The sequence below is a fragment of the Ovis canadensis genome, chromosome 2, assembly GCF_042477335.2.
Source record: "Ovis canadensis isolate MfBH-ARS-UI-01 breed Bighorn chromosome 2, ARS-UI_OviCan_v2, whole genome shotgun sequence".
Taxonomy (NCBI): Eukaryota; Metazoa; Chordata; class Mammalia; order Artiodactyla; family Bovidae; genus Ovis; species Ovis canadensis.
The window spans coordinates 102,920,756-102,936,514 of NC_091246.1; the positions used below are offsets into that span (position 1 = coordinate 102,920,756).

The 15,759-nt window shown below is 45.3% G+C and overlaps 1 protein-coding gene across 1 annotated transcript in view; it reads left to right on the forward strand.

Annotated features, from left to right (window-relative positions):
• Positions 1–5,454: 5,454 nt before the first annotated feature.
• Positions 5,455–15,759, forward strand: part of ELP3 (elongator acetyltransferase complex subunit 3) — a 125,464-nt gene continuing 115,159 nt past the window's right edge. Inside the window, exons 1-2 of the mRNA XM_069576684.1 lie at positions 5,455–5,583; positions 13,057–13,156. Of these exons, the coding sequence (XP_069432785.1) occupies positions 5,565–5,583; positions 13,057–13,156 (119 nt within the window). The 5' untranslated portion in view covers positions 5,455–5,564. The remainder of the gene's footprint in view (positions 5,584–13,056; positions 13,157–15,759) is intronic.

Consider the following 15,759-nt stretch of genomic DNA (forward strand, 5'->3'; position numbering starts at 1 on the left):
AACTAACTTGCCATCAGAGAGCTATTTATGACAGTCTCCGCCCTCATAAATAGACACGTACTATCTGCACCTTTCATTTAAGCGTCAGTTGTATGTGGACTGGGGCGCTCATATTTTTCTCTTCCCTATGCCTACACATTAATCATTTTTCCTTTCCCAATCAATTGCAGCCTCCACCCTGCAGTATCCTTTCCTTGAGGATGAGAGTTATTCTGATTGATCTGATTTAACATAAGCAGCAAGGAAAATCGCCCCAGTCCCAAGAGAGACGAAGTATCAGTTCCCCCCGTCCCCAAATAGAAGACAACTGGGAGAGGTGGATAATATGAGATGATGAAGATAAGCTGATTCTTGATACACAATCCTGAAACTCACCAAAACCAAATGATATTGGATCATGTGACTGTAGAAATGAGTGCCATACAGTTTTAAATAACTTTCTGGAACTTAAATTTTAGGTCCACATGTTTAAAAACAGAACATAAAACCAAGTATTTTTGAATGCTGTCCAGGAGAAGAAAGCAGAACCTATTCCTCCTTGCTATCACCCAAACAGTCACATCAAGTACAGGGATAAAATCTGTTTTTTTAACCTTCAGCTCAGATGTTGTTTGACCTTCAAAAACAGTCAATCATTACTAGGTTTCCCCTCAGCAACTGCAGGTATGTTTTTAGTCCAAGTGGGAAAGCAGCAAAAGGTCAGGAAGAATGTGGTCTTAAAAACTGCTTGCAACTTCTAGCAAGCTGGTGTGCCTCATCCATTAGAAAACCATAGAAATACCAATATAGAGTTCAAACCAAAGAAAATCAACGTGAACGATCTTCACTAGTGTTAGATTTCTTTGGGCTGAAATCACAACATATATTCATGTCCTGTGTGCTTAGCTCGCCCTCCACTGGCTGTTTCTCTGCTTCAACAGTTACCTGTATTCTTAACCAGCTGCTGCTAAGTCACTTCAGTCGTGTCCAACTCTGTGCGACCCCATAGATGGCAGCCCACCAGGCTCCCCCGTCCCTGGGATTCTCCAGGCAAGAACACTGGAGTGGGTTGCCATTTCCCTCTCCAATGCATGAAAGTGAAAACTGAAAGTGAAGTCACTCAGTCGTATCCGACTCCCAGCGATCCCATGGACTGCAGCCCACCAGGCTCCTCCATCCATGGGATTTTCCAGGCAAGAGTACTAGAGTGGGGTGCCATTGCCTTCTCCAATTCTTAACCAGAGGTACTAGTAAAGTGTGTGCATGCTAAGTTGCTTCAGTCGTGTCTGACTCTTTGCGGCTCCCGTGGACTGTAGCCCCACCAGGTTCCTCTGTCCATATGATTCTCCAGGCAAGAATGCTGGAGTGGGTTGTCATTTTCTTCTCCAGGGCATCTTCCCTTGCCAGAGATTGAGCTCACATCGCCTGTGCCTCCTGAATTGGCAGACAGGTTCTTTACCACTGAACCACCAGGGAAGCCCCTAATAACTACAATGAACTTTGGTCATTTTTAAAACTGGGTTCTTTAAGGTGGCCTTTGATACTATTGGACACCTGAATGCTAGCTCCATTAGGAGTTTGGGCAAACTACCAAGCTGAATTTTCATTGAACTCACTAGAAACATTGAAGCAACTGAAAGAGAACTTCCACAGAGTCCCACCATCACACCCAACCGCCCCCACCTCCCCCGGACATGTATCACTGGCTCTGCCTTCCAGCCTGGATATAGATGAACTCGGAATACACCCCATCTATGGGCAAGAATGCTGGGAAAGACTGAGGGCAGGAGGAGGAGGGGGCGACAGAGAATGAGGTGCTTGAATGGCATCACTGACTCAATGGACATGAGTTTGGGCAAGCTCGAGGAGATGGTGAAGGACAGGGAAGCCTGGCGTGCTGCAGTCCATGGGGTCGCAGGGAGTCAGACACGACTGAGCGACTGAACAGTGCCTACACCCACCAAAATCTAAGCCTTTCTCTCGGGCACAGACCCCCTTCCTTCTGTCCAACCGCAGGACAAGGTAGACTGCTTCCCCTCTTCATTCATCAGATTTTCAGTATCCCCTGGATTATTCCCGTCAGCGTACAAACATGCTGTTGCTTATTCCATTTTAACAAACGCTCCCTCTGAGCCCGGCTTCCCTGCCAGCTGCTGTCCCATTCCTCTGTATTTTATGGCAAACCCCCTCAAAGAGTTGTTTCTAAAGCTGCCATCTCAAAGCTCTCTCCTTTTAATCATCAACCCACTCCAGTTAAGCCTTCACTTCTACCACTCTGTGAAACTGTTTGTGTCAGAGTCTCCAGTGACCCTAGTTAATTTTCAACCCTCCTCTTTGTTGACCCATCAATGGCATTTGATCCAGGGGATCACTCCCTCCTCAACATACTTTTCCCCACTCAGCTTCCAGGAACCACACTCGCCTAGTTTCCTTCCCACCTCCCTGGTTGCACCTCCTCAGCCTCCTTCCCTACTTACTCCTGTTTCCTGGCGATAATAGAATACCCCAAAGCTTAATCTCTGGTCTCTTTTCTTTCTGTCACACTCTTTTCTTTCTTTTTAGTCTCACATCTGTAAGTATCACCCATATGCACATCGCTCTCATTTGGTACCTCCAGCCCCAATCTCCTTCATGTCTTACAGCTCACAAGGTATCCCAAACACAACACATGCAAATTAACCCTCCATTCCCCTGAAACCCCACTCCACCTACAATGTTCCCCAGTTCAGCTCATGTCAGCTACATCCAGCCCCTCATACAAATCCTTCCAGGTCACCCTTGATGCTGATGCCTGTCTTTCTTCCACACTCCACATCTAGCTGTCAGGAAGTCTTGCTGAAACCATTAAAGCATATTCAGAATCTGAACATGTCTCCCCGCCTCCACTGATTCCTCCCCTACTCAAATCATAATCATCTCTGGTCTCATTCAGTGGTTCCCAAATTTTGCTGCACTTTGGGATTACCCAAGAATCTTAAAAAATACTAATGCCTGGCTGCCACCCCCTTGATATGTTGATTTAATTGGCACAGGGTGTGACCTGGGCACTGGGATTTTTCACCCCTCTCTAGGTGATTCTCACGAGCATCAAAGTTTGGGAATCACTGGCATAGATGCAATAATAAGCACCTAACTGATCTCCCCACTTCTACGCTTCCTCCCTACTTCCATTCTCAACACAACAAATAGAGAGACTTAAAATTTTTTTTATTCATCCAGTTTTTGCTGCACTGGGTCCTTGTTGCTGCACACAGGTTTTCTCTAGTTGTGATGAGCAGGGGCTACTGTTTCGGTGTGCAGGCTTCTCATTGTGGTGGCTTCTGTTGTTGCGGAGCATGGGCTCTAGAGCACATGGGCTCAGTAGTTGTGGCGGATGGATTTAGTTGCCCCATGGTATGTAGAATCTTCCTGCACCAAGGATCGAATCTGTGTCCCCTGCATTGTCAGGATTCTTAACCACTTGACCACTAGGGAGGTCCAAAGGTAATTTTAAATTATAAATTAGATTATATCTCTGCTAAAAAGCTCTCCAATGGCACTCCACATAACTGAGAGTAAAAGGCAAAAGCTATACACTGGCCTACAAGGTCTTACATGAGCTGCAGTGTCCCCCACCCCACCTCACCCCATCGCCTCTCTGACCGCTATTACACTTCACCTCACTCACTGCTCAAATGCCAGCTACCTCCTTGCTTTCTATGAACACATCAAGGATCTTCTCACCCTCGGACCTTCACGCTAAGTGTTCCTCTATTTGAAAGACTCTTCCCCCAGATATCCGCATACCAAATATTAGCTCAAATATAGTGTTCTCAATTATAATTTAAAATCTCCAGCTTCTGTCTTTCTCTTGTGTGAGGTTAAAAAGTGATGAGGTAGAGGATGGTGTCTTCAGATAAGGAAGACTGGGGAAAGGGCAGAGTTGGAGTAGAAGTGTAGCTCCTTTGGAGACATGTTAAGTTTCTGATACACATTACACATAGATCTAACACAGTGTCAAGCAGGGGAGAAGCTGAGGCTGGACTACAAATATGGGAACAAACAGATGGTATTTAAAGCTTTGGTACTCTGGGGATCACTTTGGGGGAGACAATTTTAAGAAGTAACCCCCATGGAATACCTATATTTTGAGAAGATATACAGGAAGATTGAGAAAAATTAGAAGAAAAACTAAGAGTTTTTCTTGGAGGGTCCTAGAAGACTTTCTAGGTAGCTAACTTATGTCACTTGGTACTAAGATGACAATAATGACAGATACGTGTTACTGAATTTGTCCTGATGGACAGTCACAAAAGCTGACCAGGAGAGGTTCCGTGTTACGGTGAGGCCAAAGACTTGGAGTTGTCTCAATTCTAGTGCAAAGTAAGGAACTGGAAACAGCACACATTCATGTCTTCATGTGTTAATAAGAGGGTTCTTTCTTTTTTTTAACTTATGTATTTATTTGTCTGTGCCAGGTCTTAGCTACAGCATGCAGGGTCTTTTAGTTGCTATCTGAGAGATCTTTAACTGGAGTGGATGAACTCTTAGTTGCAGTATGTGGGATCTAGTTCCCAGACTAGGCATGGAACCTCAGCCCCCTGCATTCGGAGTATGGAGTCTTAAGCCACTGGACCACCAGGTAAGTCCCAATAAGTGCATGCCTGCATGCTCAAGTCAGCTCCAATTCTTTGCAACCCCTCTTTCCCTGTGGACTGGGCCTCTAGGCGCCTCTGTCCATGGGATTTTCCAGGCAAGAATACTGGAGCCAGTTCTTCCTCCAGGGGATCCTTCTGACCCAGGAACCCAACACGGGTCTCCTCCATCTCCTGCATTGGTAGGCAGATTCTTTTACCAGTGTTCCAGCGGGGGAGTCCTGTAGCAATAAGAGGGGGTTCTTAATTTCTGGTCTATGAATAAAGGAGATCATGGATTGGTTTCAGAAAACCATGATCCCAGGTCCTGCCTCCAAACTCTACAAAGCTGTCCGTGTGTGCGTCTTTCTGGAGAAACTTCCGAAGCTTTCATGATGGTATTGACACGTCCCATTTGCCTGAGACCAGAGTGCTCAACCGGCGTCCAAGTCTGGACCTCACAGCGTTACTTGGCTGCTGCATGGTCTCTTCCAGGCTCTAAATCTAGTCTCCTCCACACTGGCGGGCTTGTCATCACTCTATTCCCCCTCACATTCCCGCGGACCTAAGCCATCCTAGGCTCCTCCACCTTATTTAGACACCATCCACATCCACCCTCTTGTTTTGGCTCCCGGGCGCAGCCTGTGTCCATAAGCTCTGTCCGGTCGCTGTACTGCTCAGATCAAGGTTTCTAAGGCCAGAGCTGCGGTGGCGTTCGGGTGTTAGCATCCTATAGCCCTTTGACCCCCGGCCGAATGGCCTCAGTAGCTCTGCTCGGTCTTCCAGAGGCTCCGGGAGCCGCCGCAGGAAGGCGGGGTGGACCCTTGCACTCGTCGTCTTCTCGCGACAGCTTTACGATGTGTTTCCGTCGTTTTACGACAGGACAGGGTTGCTTGGTGGCTGTCAATTTCCCCCGTGGTCCAAGTAGATATCTACATTTTCTGGGGTGGCGGCTGCTACGACAGCGGAGAGATGAGGCAGAAGCGCAAAGGTGCGACAGGGAGAGGGAACGGGTGGTGGAAGGGAAGGGGCGAACCCGGGCCATCAGATGCTGAAGTCGGTTTTTCCCGCGGGAATCTGCTGCCTGCCAGTCTCCCCACCACCTGTGGTCAGTTTGTGAACTCTTCTCTCCCTGCTACTGTGCTTTTAAAACCGGCCTATCCTTATTCTTCCTTTCTGGCCATCCCTTGGTGTCTTTTGCATAAACGATAAAAGCTCTATTCCAAGAAATGTACGCGGTCAATGGATTTAACATGGTCTCGAACTCTTACACATTTCACGTCCTTTTTGATTTGAGATTGTTTTAAAGTTCTAAATGTTTTTTTTTTTTTTTTTTTAAAGAAAAGAGAAACGCCGAGTTATTCTTGGAATCTGTGGGGTAATTAGGCAATTATTCCTATTTGTATTACCTCCTGAGTTAGCTTGGAGCGATTTCATCTTCAGTTGTTCACCCAGCTAGAGTCAAATTTCAAGTATTTTCTCGCAGGTTGTAGTGTTATCTCTGTAAACTCATTTGAGAAGTCGGTCTAATAGTAATGTTGGTTATGATAACCGTAGCTACCGTTTATTGAGCCTTTGCTAATAATTCTTAATGTGGGTATCATCTCCAAATTACAAATGAAGAAGCTGAGATTAAAAGAATTAAGTAACTTTCCTAGCCCAAGATTATACTTAGGAAACAGAACCGAATTGGTTGGTCAGGCTGTTTCTACAAACACACAAACAAAAAAAAAAAAAACTGCCCTTGATTACTATGCCTCTTGGCCTCAGGTATTTTAAGTATCCAAATTACCCTCAGTTGCTTTGTGGGCTCAAAGACTGCTTACCCCTAATTAGTCAGTCATCTCCCTCTAACTTGCTCCTCTGTTAGGCCAGACAGCTTTACTTTTAATTTCATCTATCCTTGCCACCATTCCTCTAACCCACCTTCATTGAAGAACTAATATTCGAATAATAGACTTTCACATGTATATTATTTCACTTGGTTCTTGCACTGGTCTTGTGAAATGTGTATGTATTATCCCAATTTTGCCAACAAGGAAAAAGGAGCTCAGAAGGCATTGATCTTCCCATTGGGACACAGCCAGTAGGATTTGGGAGCTAGGGACTGAGTCTGTCATCCAAGTGTTCTGCTTTAAATCTTCTGTGTGTTTTTAAACAAAGTTGCCTTTCCAGAGCCTTTTACTTAGTATGCAGATTATGTGTATTCTTTCATCTTCTGAATTGTTTTTTTGTATGCTCATTTTCTGTAGTGTATTTTGTATGTAGTTGACCCTTGAACAACTCTGGGGTTGGAGGCACTGCCCCCACCACCATGCAGTTGAAAATCCGAATACTGCTATCTCTGTCTCAAAAGCAAAAAAATTGACAACTGACTCACCCAGGGGCAGTAAACTCACATTGTTTGGATAGGGTTAGGACTCAAATCCTAGTTCTTTTGTTTCCACATATTGTGGTCGCTAATTAAACAAAAACTTTTCCCCACACTTAGTTAATTTAAGGATCTGAAAAATACAGGTACTGTATTTATTGGGGGGGAAAAAAAACGCAAAAAGTGGACACGCACAGTCCAAGCCAGTGTTCAAGGATCAATCTGTACTTATTTTCTTTAAACACTACTTTGATCTTTTTACTCCCAAACTCGAAAACATATAATTCTTCACTGTGTATTTCATCTTTTGTTGAGTAGCCAGTGTACTTGTAATCTGATTTTATCCAACCCTGTCAGAAAGGCTCTATTCCAGTTTGGCAACACGTTCATATAAACGTGATTGCTAATTCCTATACCTAATATTGTTCCTTCTGGATTGCCCTCTGTTTTGCTTGTCCAAACCCTGCCCTTTCTCTAAAGATACCTCTGATTTCCTCCATGAAGACTTTTCTTACTAATTTACCTCTCCAGATAATTTTCGATACACCAAAGAGCTGTCCAGACATTTTAAAATCTTCATCTCCATGTATGCCTCGTTTTCCTGTGCTTAGCTTTAGTGTACTTCACAGATACTGTGTTTTCTTTCTTTATTTTTGCAGATTGAAGGCTTGTAGCAACTCTGTGTTGAGCAAGTCTGTCGGTGCCATATTGCCAACAGCATTTGCTTAGTTGATGTCTCAGTCATGTTTTGGTAATCCCACAGTATTTCAGACTTTTTCACTATTTCTGTGTGTGTTATGGTGCTCTGTGATCAGTGATCATTGTAATTGTTTGGGGGTCCCACAAACTGCCACGTAAGATGGCGAGCTTAATCCATAAGTGATGTGTTCCGACTGCTCCACCTGTTGGCCATTCCCCCATCATCATCCCTCTCCTTGGGCCTCCCTGTTCCTTTGGACAATGAGGACTGGTAAATGCTACTGAATTAGGCCAGTTAGTACCCCTACAACAGCCTTCAAGGGGTCAGGTATTAATAAAAGGCAGGGTCATACATCTTTCACTTTAATAGCCGAAAATGATTCAGCTTAGTGAGGAAGGCCTGTTGAAAACTGAGATAGCCTGAGTGCTAACTACAGCCGAGTTGTGAATGCACAGGGAAGGTTCTTGAAGGAATTTGAAAATGATATTCTAGTGAACTCATGAATGATAAGGAAACAAACCAGCCTTATTACTGATATGGAGAAGGTTTTGGGATCTGCATAGATCAGCCAGCCACGGCATTCCCTTAAGCCCAAGCCTAACCTAAGACAAGGCCCTAACTCTAATGCTGTGAGGGCTGAGAGAGGTGGGGAAGCTGCAGAAGAAAGGTTTGAAGCTAGCTGGGCTCGATCTTGTGAAGTTTAAGGGAAGACGTCATCTGTACAGCATCAAAGTGCACGGCAGAGCGGCATCAAAGTGCATGGCAGAGCAGCAAGTTATCCGGAAGATCTGGCTAAGATAATTCGTGAAGGTGGCTGTAATAAACAGCAGATTTTCAATGCAGACAGAACAGGCGTCTGTTGGAAGAAGATGCCGCCAGGACTTTCGTAGCTAGAGAGGAGAGGTCAGTGCCTGGCTTGAGAGCTTCAGAGGGCAGGATGACTCTCTTGTGGCTCAGCTGGTAAAGAATCCGCCTGCAATACGGAACACCTGGGTTCGATCCCTGGGTTGGGAAGATCCCCTGAAGAAGGGAAAGGCTACGCACTCCAGTATTCTGGCCTAGAGAATTCCATGAACTATATAGTCCATGGGGTCACAAAGAATCGGACACCACTGAGCGACTTTCACAATCACAATGCAGACGGTCTGGTGGCTCAGTGATAAGGAACCCACCTGCCAATGCAGGAGATGGGGGTTTGATCCCTGAGTCGGGAAGATCCCCTGGAGAAGGAAATGGCAACCCACTCCCCTATTCTTGCCTGGGAAATCCTACGGACAGACGAGCCTGGTGGGCTACAGTCCATGGGGTTTCTATAGAGTAGGATACGACTTGGCGACTGAACAGCAACAAAATGCTTATTTACCATTTGAATTATGCTAAATCTTCTCTGCCTGTGCTCTGCAAATGGAACAAAGTGTGGATAAACAGCACACCTGTTTACAACATGGTTTACTGATATTTTATGCCCACTGTTGAGAGCAGAGCCCTTTAAAGTATCACTGCTCATTGTCGATGTACCTAGTCATCCACGCACTCTGGCGGAGATGTATGAGATTAACGTTGTTTTCATCCCTGCTCACACAGCATCTATTGCACAGTCTCATCCAGGAGTCATTTCAACTTTCAAGTCTTATTATTTAAGAAATCCGTTTAGGCTATAACTGCCATAGCTTATGATTCCTCTGATGGACCTGAGCAAGGTCAACTGAAAACCTTCTGGAAAGGAGGTGCCATTAAAAACATTTGTGATCCATGGGAAGAGGTTAAAAAAAAAAATCTGCATTAATAGGAGTTTGGAAGAAGTTGATTCCAGCCCTCATGATGACTTTGAGGGGTTCAGGACGTCAGTGGAGCAAGTCCCTGCAGATGTGGGGACAGCGGGAGAACTAGCCGTGGGGCCTGAAGATGTGACTGAATTGCTTCAGTGTCAGGATAAAACTTTGGGGACGAGGAGCTGCCTCTTATGGGTGAGCAAAGAAACTGGTTTGTTTAGACAGAATCTGCTCCTGGTGAAGATGCTGTGGAGATGGTTGAAATTACAATAAAAGCTTTAGAATATTAAGCTTACTTGATAAGGCAGCAGCAGGGTTTGAGGCGATCAACTCCAATTTTGAAAGAACTTCTATCCTGGGTAAAATGCCACCCAGCAGCATTGCATGCACAGAGAAATTGTTCATGAAGGGAAGAGTCAGGGGCTGCAGCAAACTTCCAGTGTTGTTCTATTTTAAGAGATTGCCGCAGCCACCCCAGCCTTCAGCATCCACCACCCTGAGCAGCTGGCAGCCTTCAACATCGAGGCAAAACTAAACACCAGTAAAAAGAGTATATTTGCTGAAGGCTTAGCTGGTAAAGAATCTGCTTGCAATGAGGGAGACCTGGGTTCCATCCCTGGGTTGGGAAGATTCCCTGGAGGAGGAAATGGCAACCCATTCCAGTATTCTTACCTGGGAAATCTCATGGACAGAGGAGCCTGGCAGGGTACAGTCCGTGGAGTCGCAAAAAGTCAGATTCAGCTGAGCAACTGTGACTATTGGTGCCCATAAGCAATAGGTTTTGGGGTTTCCCAGTGCCTCGGTGGTAAAGAATCTGCCTGTAGGTTGAAGGTTTGTTATTGCGGGACGTGTCCACAAGGCGGCAGCCCTTCTTTATGCCTTACTCTTGTTACTAAGGTAAGCAGCGTGCGTGCTAAGTCGCTTCAGCAGTATCTGACACTCTGCCACCCCACGGAAGGTAGCCTGCCAGATTTCCCTGTCCGTGGGGTTCTCCAGGCAAGTATACTGGAGTGGGTTGCCATTTCCTCCTCCAGAGGATCTTTCCCACCCAGGGATCGAACCTGGGCCTCCTGCAGCTTCTGCATTTCAGGGGGATTCTTTATTGCCGAGCCACCGGAGAGGCTTGGGGAAATTCCTGTTCTCTCCTTGTAAATTAGAATGCTCTGTAGCGCTAGTGGTTAAGAACCTGCCTGCCAATGCTAGGAGACATAAGAGACTTGGGTTCAATTCCTGTGTTGGGGAGATCTGTGGAGGAGGAAATGGCAACCCACTCCAGTATTTTCGCTTGTGAAATCCCATAGACGGAGGAGCTTGGCGGGCTACAGTCCATGGGGTCGCCAAGAGTCAGATACAGCTGGGCAGCTGAGCGCACATGTAGTCTTTATGAATATTGAGTACCTATAAGCAATAGTTTTGGGGTTTCGCAAGTGGCTCAGTGGTAAAGAATCTGCCTGTAGGTTGAAGGTTGCTATTGCGGGACGTGTCCACAAGGCGGCAGCACTTTCCCATGCCTCACTCTTGTTACTAAGGTAAGCAGCTGCTAAGTCGCTTCAGTCGTGTCCGACTCTCTGCGACCCCATAGACGGCAGCCCACCAGGCTCCCCCGTCCCTGGGATTCTCCAGGCAAGAACACTGGAGTGGGTTGCCATTTCCTTCTCCAGTGCATGAAATTGAAAAGTGAAAGTGAAGTCGCTCAGTCGTGTCTGACCCTCAGCGACCCCATGGACTGCAGCCTATCAGGCTCCTCCATCCATGGGCTTTTCCAGGCGAGAGTACTGGAGTGGGGTGCCATTGCCTTCTCCAGAGCCTTGGGGAAATTCCTGTTCTCTCCTTGTAAATTAGAGTGCCCTGGCACTAGTGGTAAAGAACCTGCCTGCCAATGCTAGGAGACATAAGAGACGAGAGTTCGATCCCTGGGTCTGGAAGATCCCCTGGAGGAGGGCGCGGCAACCCACTTCACTGCTCTTGCCTGGGAAATCCCACGGACAGAGTAGCTTGGTGGGCTACAGTCCATGGGGTCGCAAAGAGTCAAGACGGGATTTAAGTGTCTTACACGCATACCCGTGCCGGAAGAAGCCACCCAAAACTTGCGTCTCTCATTTACTTAAGGTGTATTGCTATCGCACACTCAGCAGACCACAGTGCACTGTAAAGATAACGTGTGTGTGCGCCGGGAGCCAAAACATTCGTGTGACATGCTTGATTGTAGTGCGCCCTTTTCTGTGGTTATCTGGAACCAGGCTGCATGAGGTCTGCCTGTATTTTTTATCACCTGAAATCCCTTTTTCCCTCCAAATAAATTCGTATGCAGAACTTCAATATATAGATAGATGGAAGTGAAGCTGCTTGGGTTGAAATGGAGAAAGAGACCTTCCCTCTGCCCCCACCCCCCCGCTTTACCTTCCTCACCACCAGCCCTGTCTGTTACATGGGCCCTTGGGCACCTCTGTAGAATACTGAAGGGTTGAGTTACACGGTTTAGAAAGCATTAGCCTCCGATTATAAATGGACTTCTCTCAAATTGTTCATGGTAGCTGTGTCTCAGGAAATTAGAGGTGCTTTGGCACAGTGGGAAAAAGCATGTAAGTTGTGAGAGAAAGGCTTGAATTTGAGTCTTAACCATGCCGTTTACAATGATGTCTTAACTTGCCTTAATTATTCACATCTGTGAAATGGGAAAACAGTGCCCACCTTCCAGTGTTGTTGTGAGGTCTCAAATGAGATCAAGTAAATGAGAGGGCCAGAGCTTTCTCCTCTTACTCTTCTCTGATGACCTCGTTATCTTTAGACACCAGCTTTCTCTGCAGGCAGGAAGTGTGCTTGCTACCAGCTCCCGAGCTGAAATCTCACAGCTTTTACCGCTGGAAAGGGACTGGTGGGTTTTTTTTGCCTTGAGTAAAAGAGCTCAGATTGGCCCCCGCCTGAATAGTTGCCCATCCTTGAACCAGGCAAGTGTATTTGCGGGCAAGGGGTGGGTCATGCCGTGTCAGCTTCTGCTGTTGCCTCTTCCGTGAGAAGGAGAGCCTCATTTGCCAGGAGAAGGTTGCAGTGCTGTTTAGACTGAATCTTAGGGATGCATTAAAGTCCCTAGGCGAGGATAGACCCCTGCCTTTGTGTTTCAAAATAGTATTACACCGCTGTGTAATTCGGCTTCTGGGGACACCTGGGTTTGAGTTTCAGCTTCACCCCTTGGTAACATTTTTATGGGACAGGCAAATATTCTTGTTCCATCCGCCTCACTTTCTTCTGAGAATCAGATGAAGTAAAGCAGCTAAACGTAATCAAAAATCTGGAGATGAAGGGAAGCTGTTTTGACTCCTTTGGCTCTTTCCTGTGTGATTCGGTCCTTTTCCTTCCTGTCTGTCTCTGCTCTCCTGTGTCTATCATGCCTGTCGTGTAGATGCTTCTAGAGTGAACTCTTCCCGTATGTAGGTGAACTCAGGTTTGTTTTTATATTAAAGGTATAAGATACATGGCCAAATTGTAAACAGTACAAGTTCACTGTCTGGTAAACTTGAGCTGTTATTTCAGCATGATTGGAATGATTTTGGAAGGAAAACTGCTAGCAAAAACAAAAATGTTTACTGAATAATTTTACATTGTCAAATATTATCTTTCCAGGAGATCTCAGCCCTGCTCAGCTAATGATGCTGACCATAGGAGATGTTATTAAGCAACTAATTGAAGCTCACGAACAGGGGAAAGACATCGATCTAAATAAGTAAGTGGAGGGGCTTCCCTGGTGATCCAGTGGCTAAGACGTGGCCTTCCAAGGCAGAGGGTGTGGGTTTGATCCCTGGTCCAGGAGCTGGAATCTCACATGCCTCAGGGCCAAGAAAACAAAAACGTAAAATAAAAGCAGTGTTGTAACAGATTCAGTAAAGACTTTAAAAATTGTCCGCATCCCCCCAAAAATCCAAAAAATAAGTAAGTGGATCTATTAAAAAAAGAAGGTAATCTTGTTCGTGGGAAGTATTAATAGATCTCTCTCATGCGTGCAATTTCAGACGCTACTGGTTCTATCTCGGGTTTCATGTTTGAACTGAGCATTCAGTTTCCTGCCCTGCCCTGTTGATTATGCATGGCAGAGCTGCCTCGGAGCCTACTATCCCTGGCAGTGTCTAACGTCTCTTGGGCCCTTGCTGTAGTCTGGTCACTGTTAGTGGTACACGGGACGTCCTAGCCCGGCTGACACTCTCAGACACTGTCTGAGGTCAGTACTCACTTCGCTGGACATGGGTGCCCCGAGACGGAGAAGGTTACGTAATTTTTCCCAGAGTGAATAACTGGTCATTGGCAGCGCTGAAGTTTGGAATCAGACCATCTGCCTCCCGAGCCCGTGGTCTGTCCTGCTGTCCGTCTCGCTTCACGTCCTTCCTCTCGTTCCGGTCCCTCCTCTGAGACAGCAGGTGGCGGCTGGCTCCCAGGAAGACCCTCTCTTTGGGCCTTTTGGTGTCATCCAGCCCTTCCCCGCTTCAGAGCCTCCTGGACACGCCCACCCACTTCCTCTCCAGAGTCAGGTTCAGCTTGGTCAAATAAGAGTGGTCTCTCCTCTCTGCATCTGTTTATCCACTGCGCACTCGTTATATAGACCTGCTCCCCCATCCCCAGGCCATCAGTGGTCTAGCCACTGTTCGCATGACGTTTCTCTAGACCCTGTCTAGAAAAAAATATGCTTTACCCTTTCTTTGGAACATTGTGCTTAATAAACATTGGCTGAAGAAATCAATACTCTTTTTTACTATGGAGTCACTTTTTCACATTATATTTTATTGATTTTTCTATCATGTGTTTAACTGATTTCCCCCCCTATTTTTTTGTTGGCTGTACCCATAATTATACAAATCTTTTGTTTCTCATGAACATTTCTATGTCTTATATATTTTTGTCCTTCATCTTTAATTTAGCACATCTAAAGCAAAAGTTAGCATCTTCCTTAAAACCAGCCGGTACTCAGATGGCCTCTTGGCCAAATTGTTTTCACCTTCACCCAGGCTTGAAACACTAGTGTCACCTCTGAATCCTTTTCCTTGGGTCCAGTTCGGGTCACAATTTTGCCTACTGTGTCTTCATTATAACTCTCTTCCATGTTCACTACCAACTTCCTCTTCCCTTCCTTTTTTATTTTTTACTTTCTTCTTCCAGTTTTATTGATACAGTTGACATGTAGCACTGTTTTAAGTTGAAGATACACAGTATAGTGATTCAGCCTGTACATTATGAGATGATTCCAGTAAGTTTAGTGAACATCCATCCTCTCATATTGATACAAAATTAAAGAAATAGAAAAAAATTCTTCTTTCCTTGTGATGAGAACTTCCAGGTCTCTTAACACCTTTCTTTTTTGTTGTAATGTATATACTTTTAAACTTATTATTTTGCTATGGAGTAAAGCCAGTTAACAATGTTGTGATGGTTTCAGGTGGACGGCAAAGGTACTCAGCCATTCGTATACACGTATCCATTCTCCCCCAAACTCCCCTCCCATCTGTGAAGCCTACGCTTTTCTGTACCCATTTTCCATGAATATCTCCCCAGAACACACTGAGTTCGTCTCAAGCGCTGTAAGCATTCATGGTTGGGTGTGTGTTCTATTACGTATGTTTTTATTATTTGCAGACTTATTTTTGTGCATGCCTGTCGCAAACCTAGAGCACAAAACAGCTCTGCCTTACACTTCCTGACGTCCCAGGTACTTAGGTAGTCTCTTGTACCTCTTAGGAACTCAGTAAACATTTGTTTAAATGATTTGAACACCTCATAGTATTTCTAGATGGATTAAAGTGACTGGGATTTGGCTAGCAGCCACAAAGAAAAGAAAACTTGGTACAATTATAGGAAAAAACGAGGAACAATTTTTCTTCTACAATTATAGAAAAAAACTACTTGGGATAAAGGTTATTTTGGGGGATGCGGATAGGGTTACAGTCAGGAAGGCACACGGGTCTTCTGAAATGGTGATCATGTTCCTTTTCTTGGAATGTGGTTACAAGAGTGATTATTTTATAATATTTAAAGTATATTACATGGTTCATTGTTCTGTTCTTTAGGTAATATTTTATATTAGAAAAATATTTTAAATGCTTTAAAAAATACATGTTGGAGTGGCCAATAAGTTTGTTTGGGTTTTTCCATAACATCCTACAGAAAAACCCAGATGAGCTTTTTGGCCAACCCAATACTTTATTTCCTTTTCGGGTCTACATAGCTTTGCTTTCGGTTATTTTGCTTTTTGGCCTGAGACCATGGTTTGCAACCAGTCATGACTACTCCCACCCCTCCACCCACCCCTAAGACATTTGCAACGTCTGGAAAGTTTTGGTT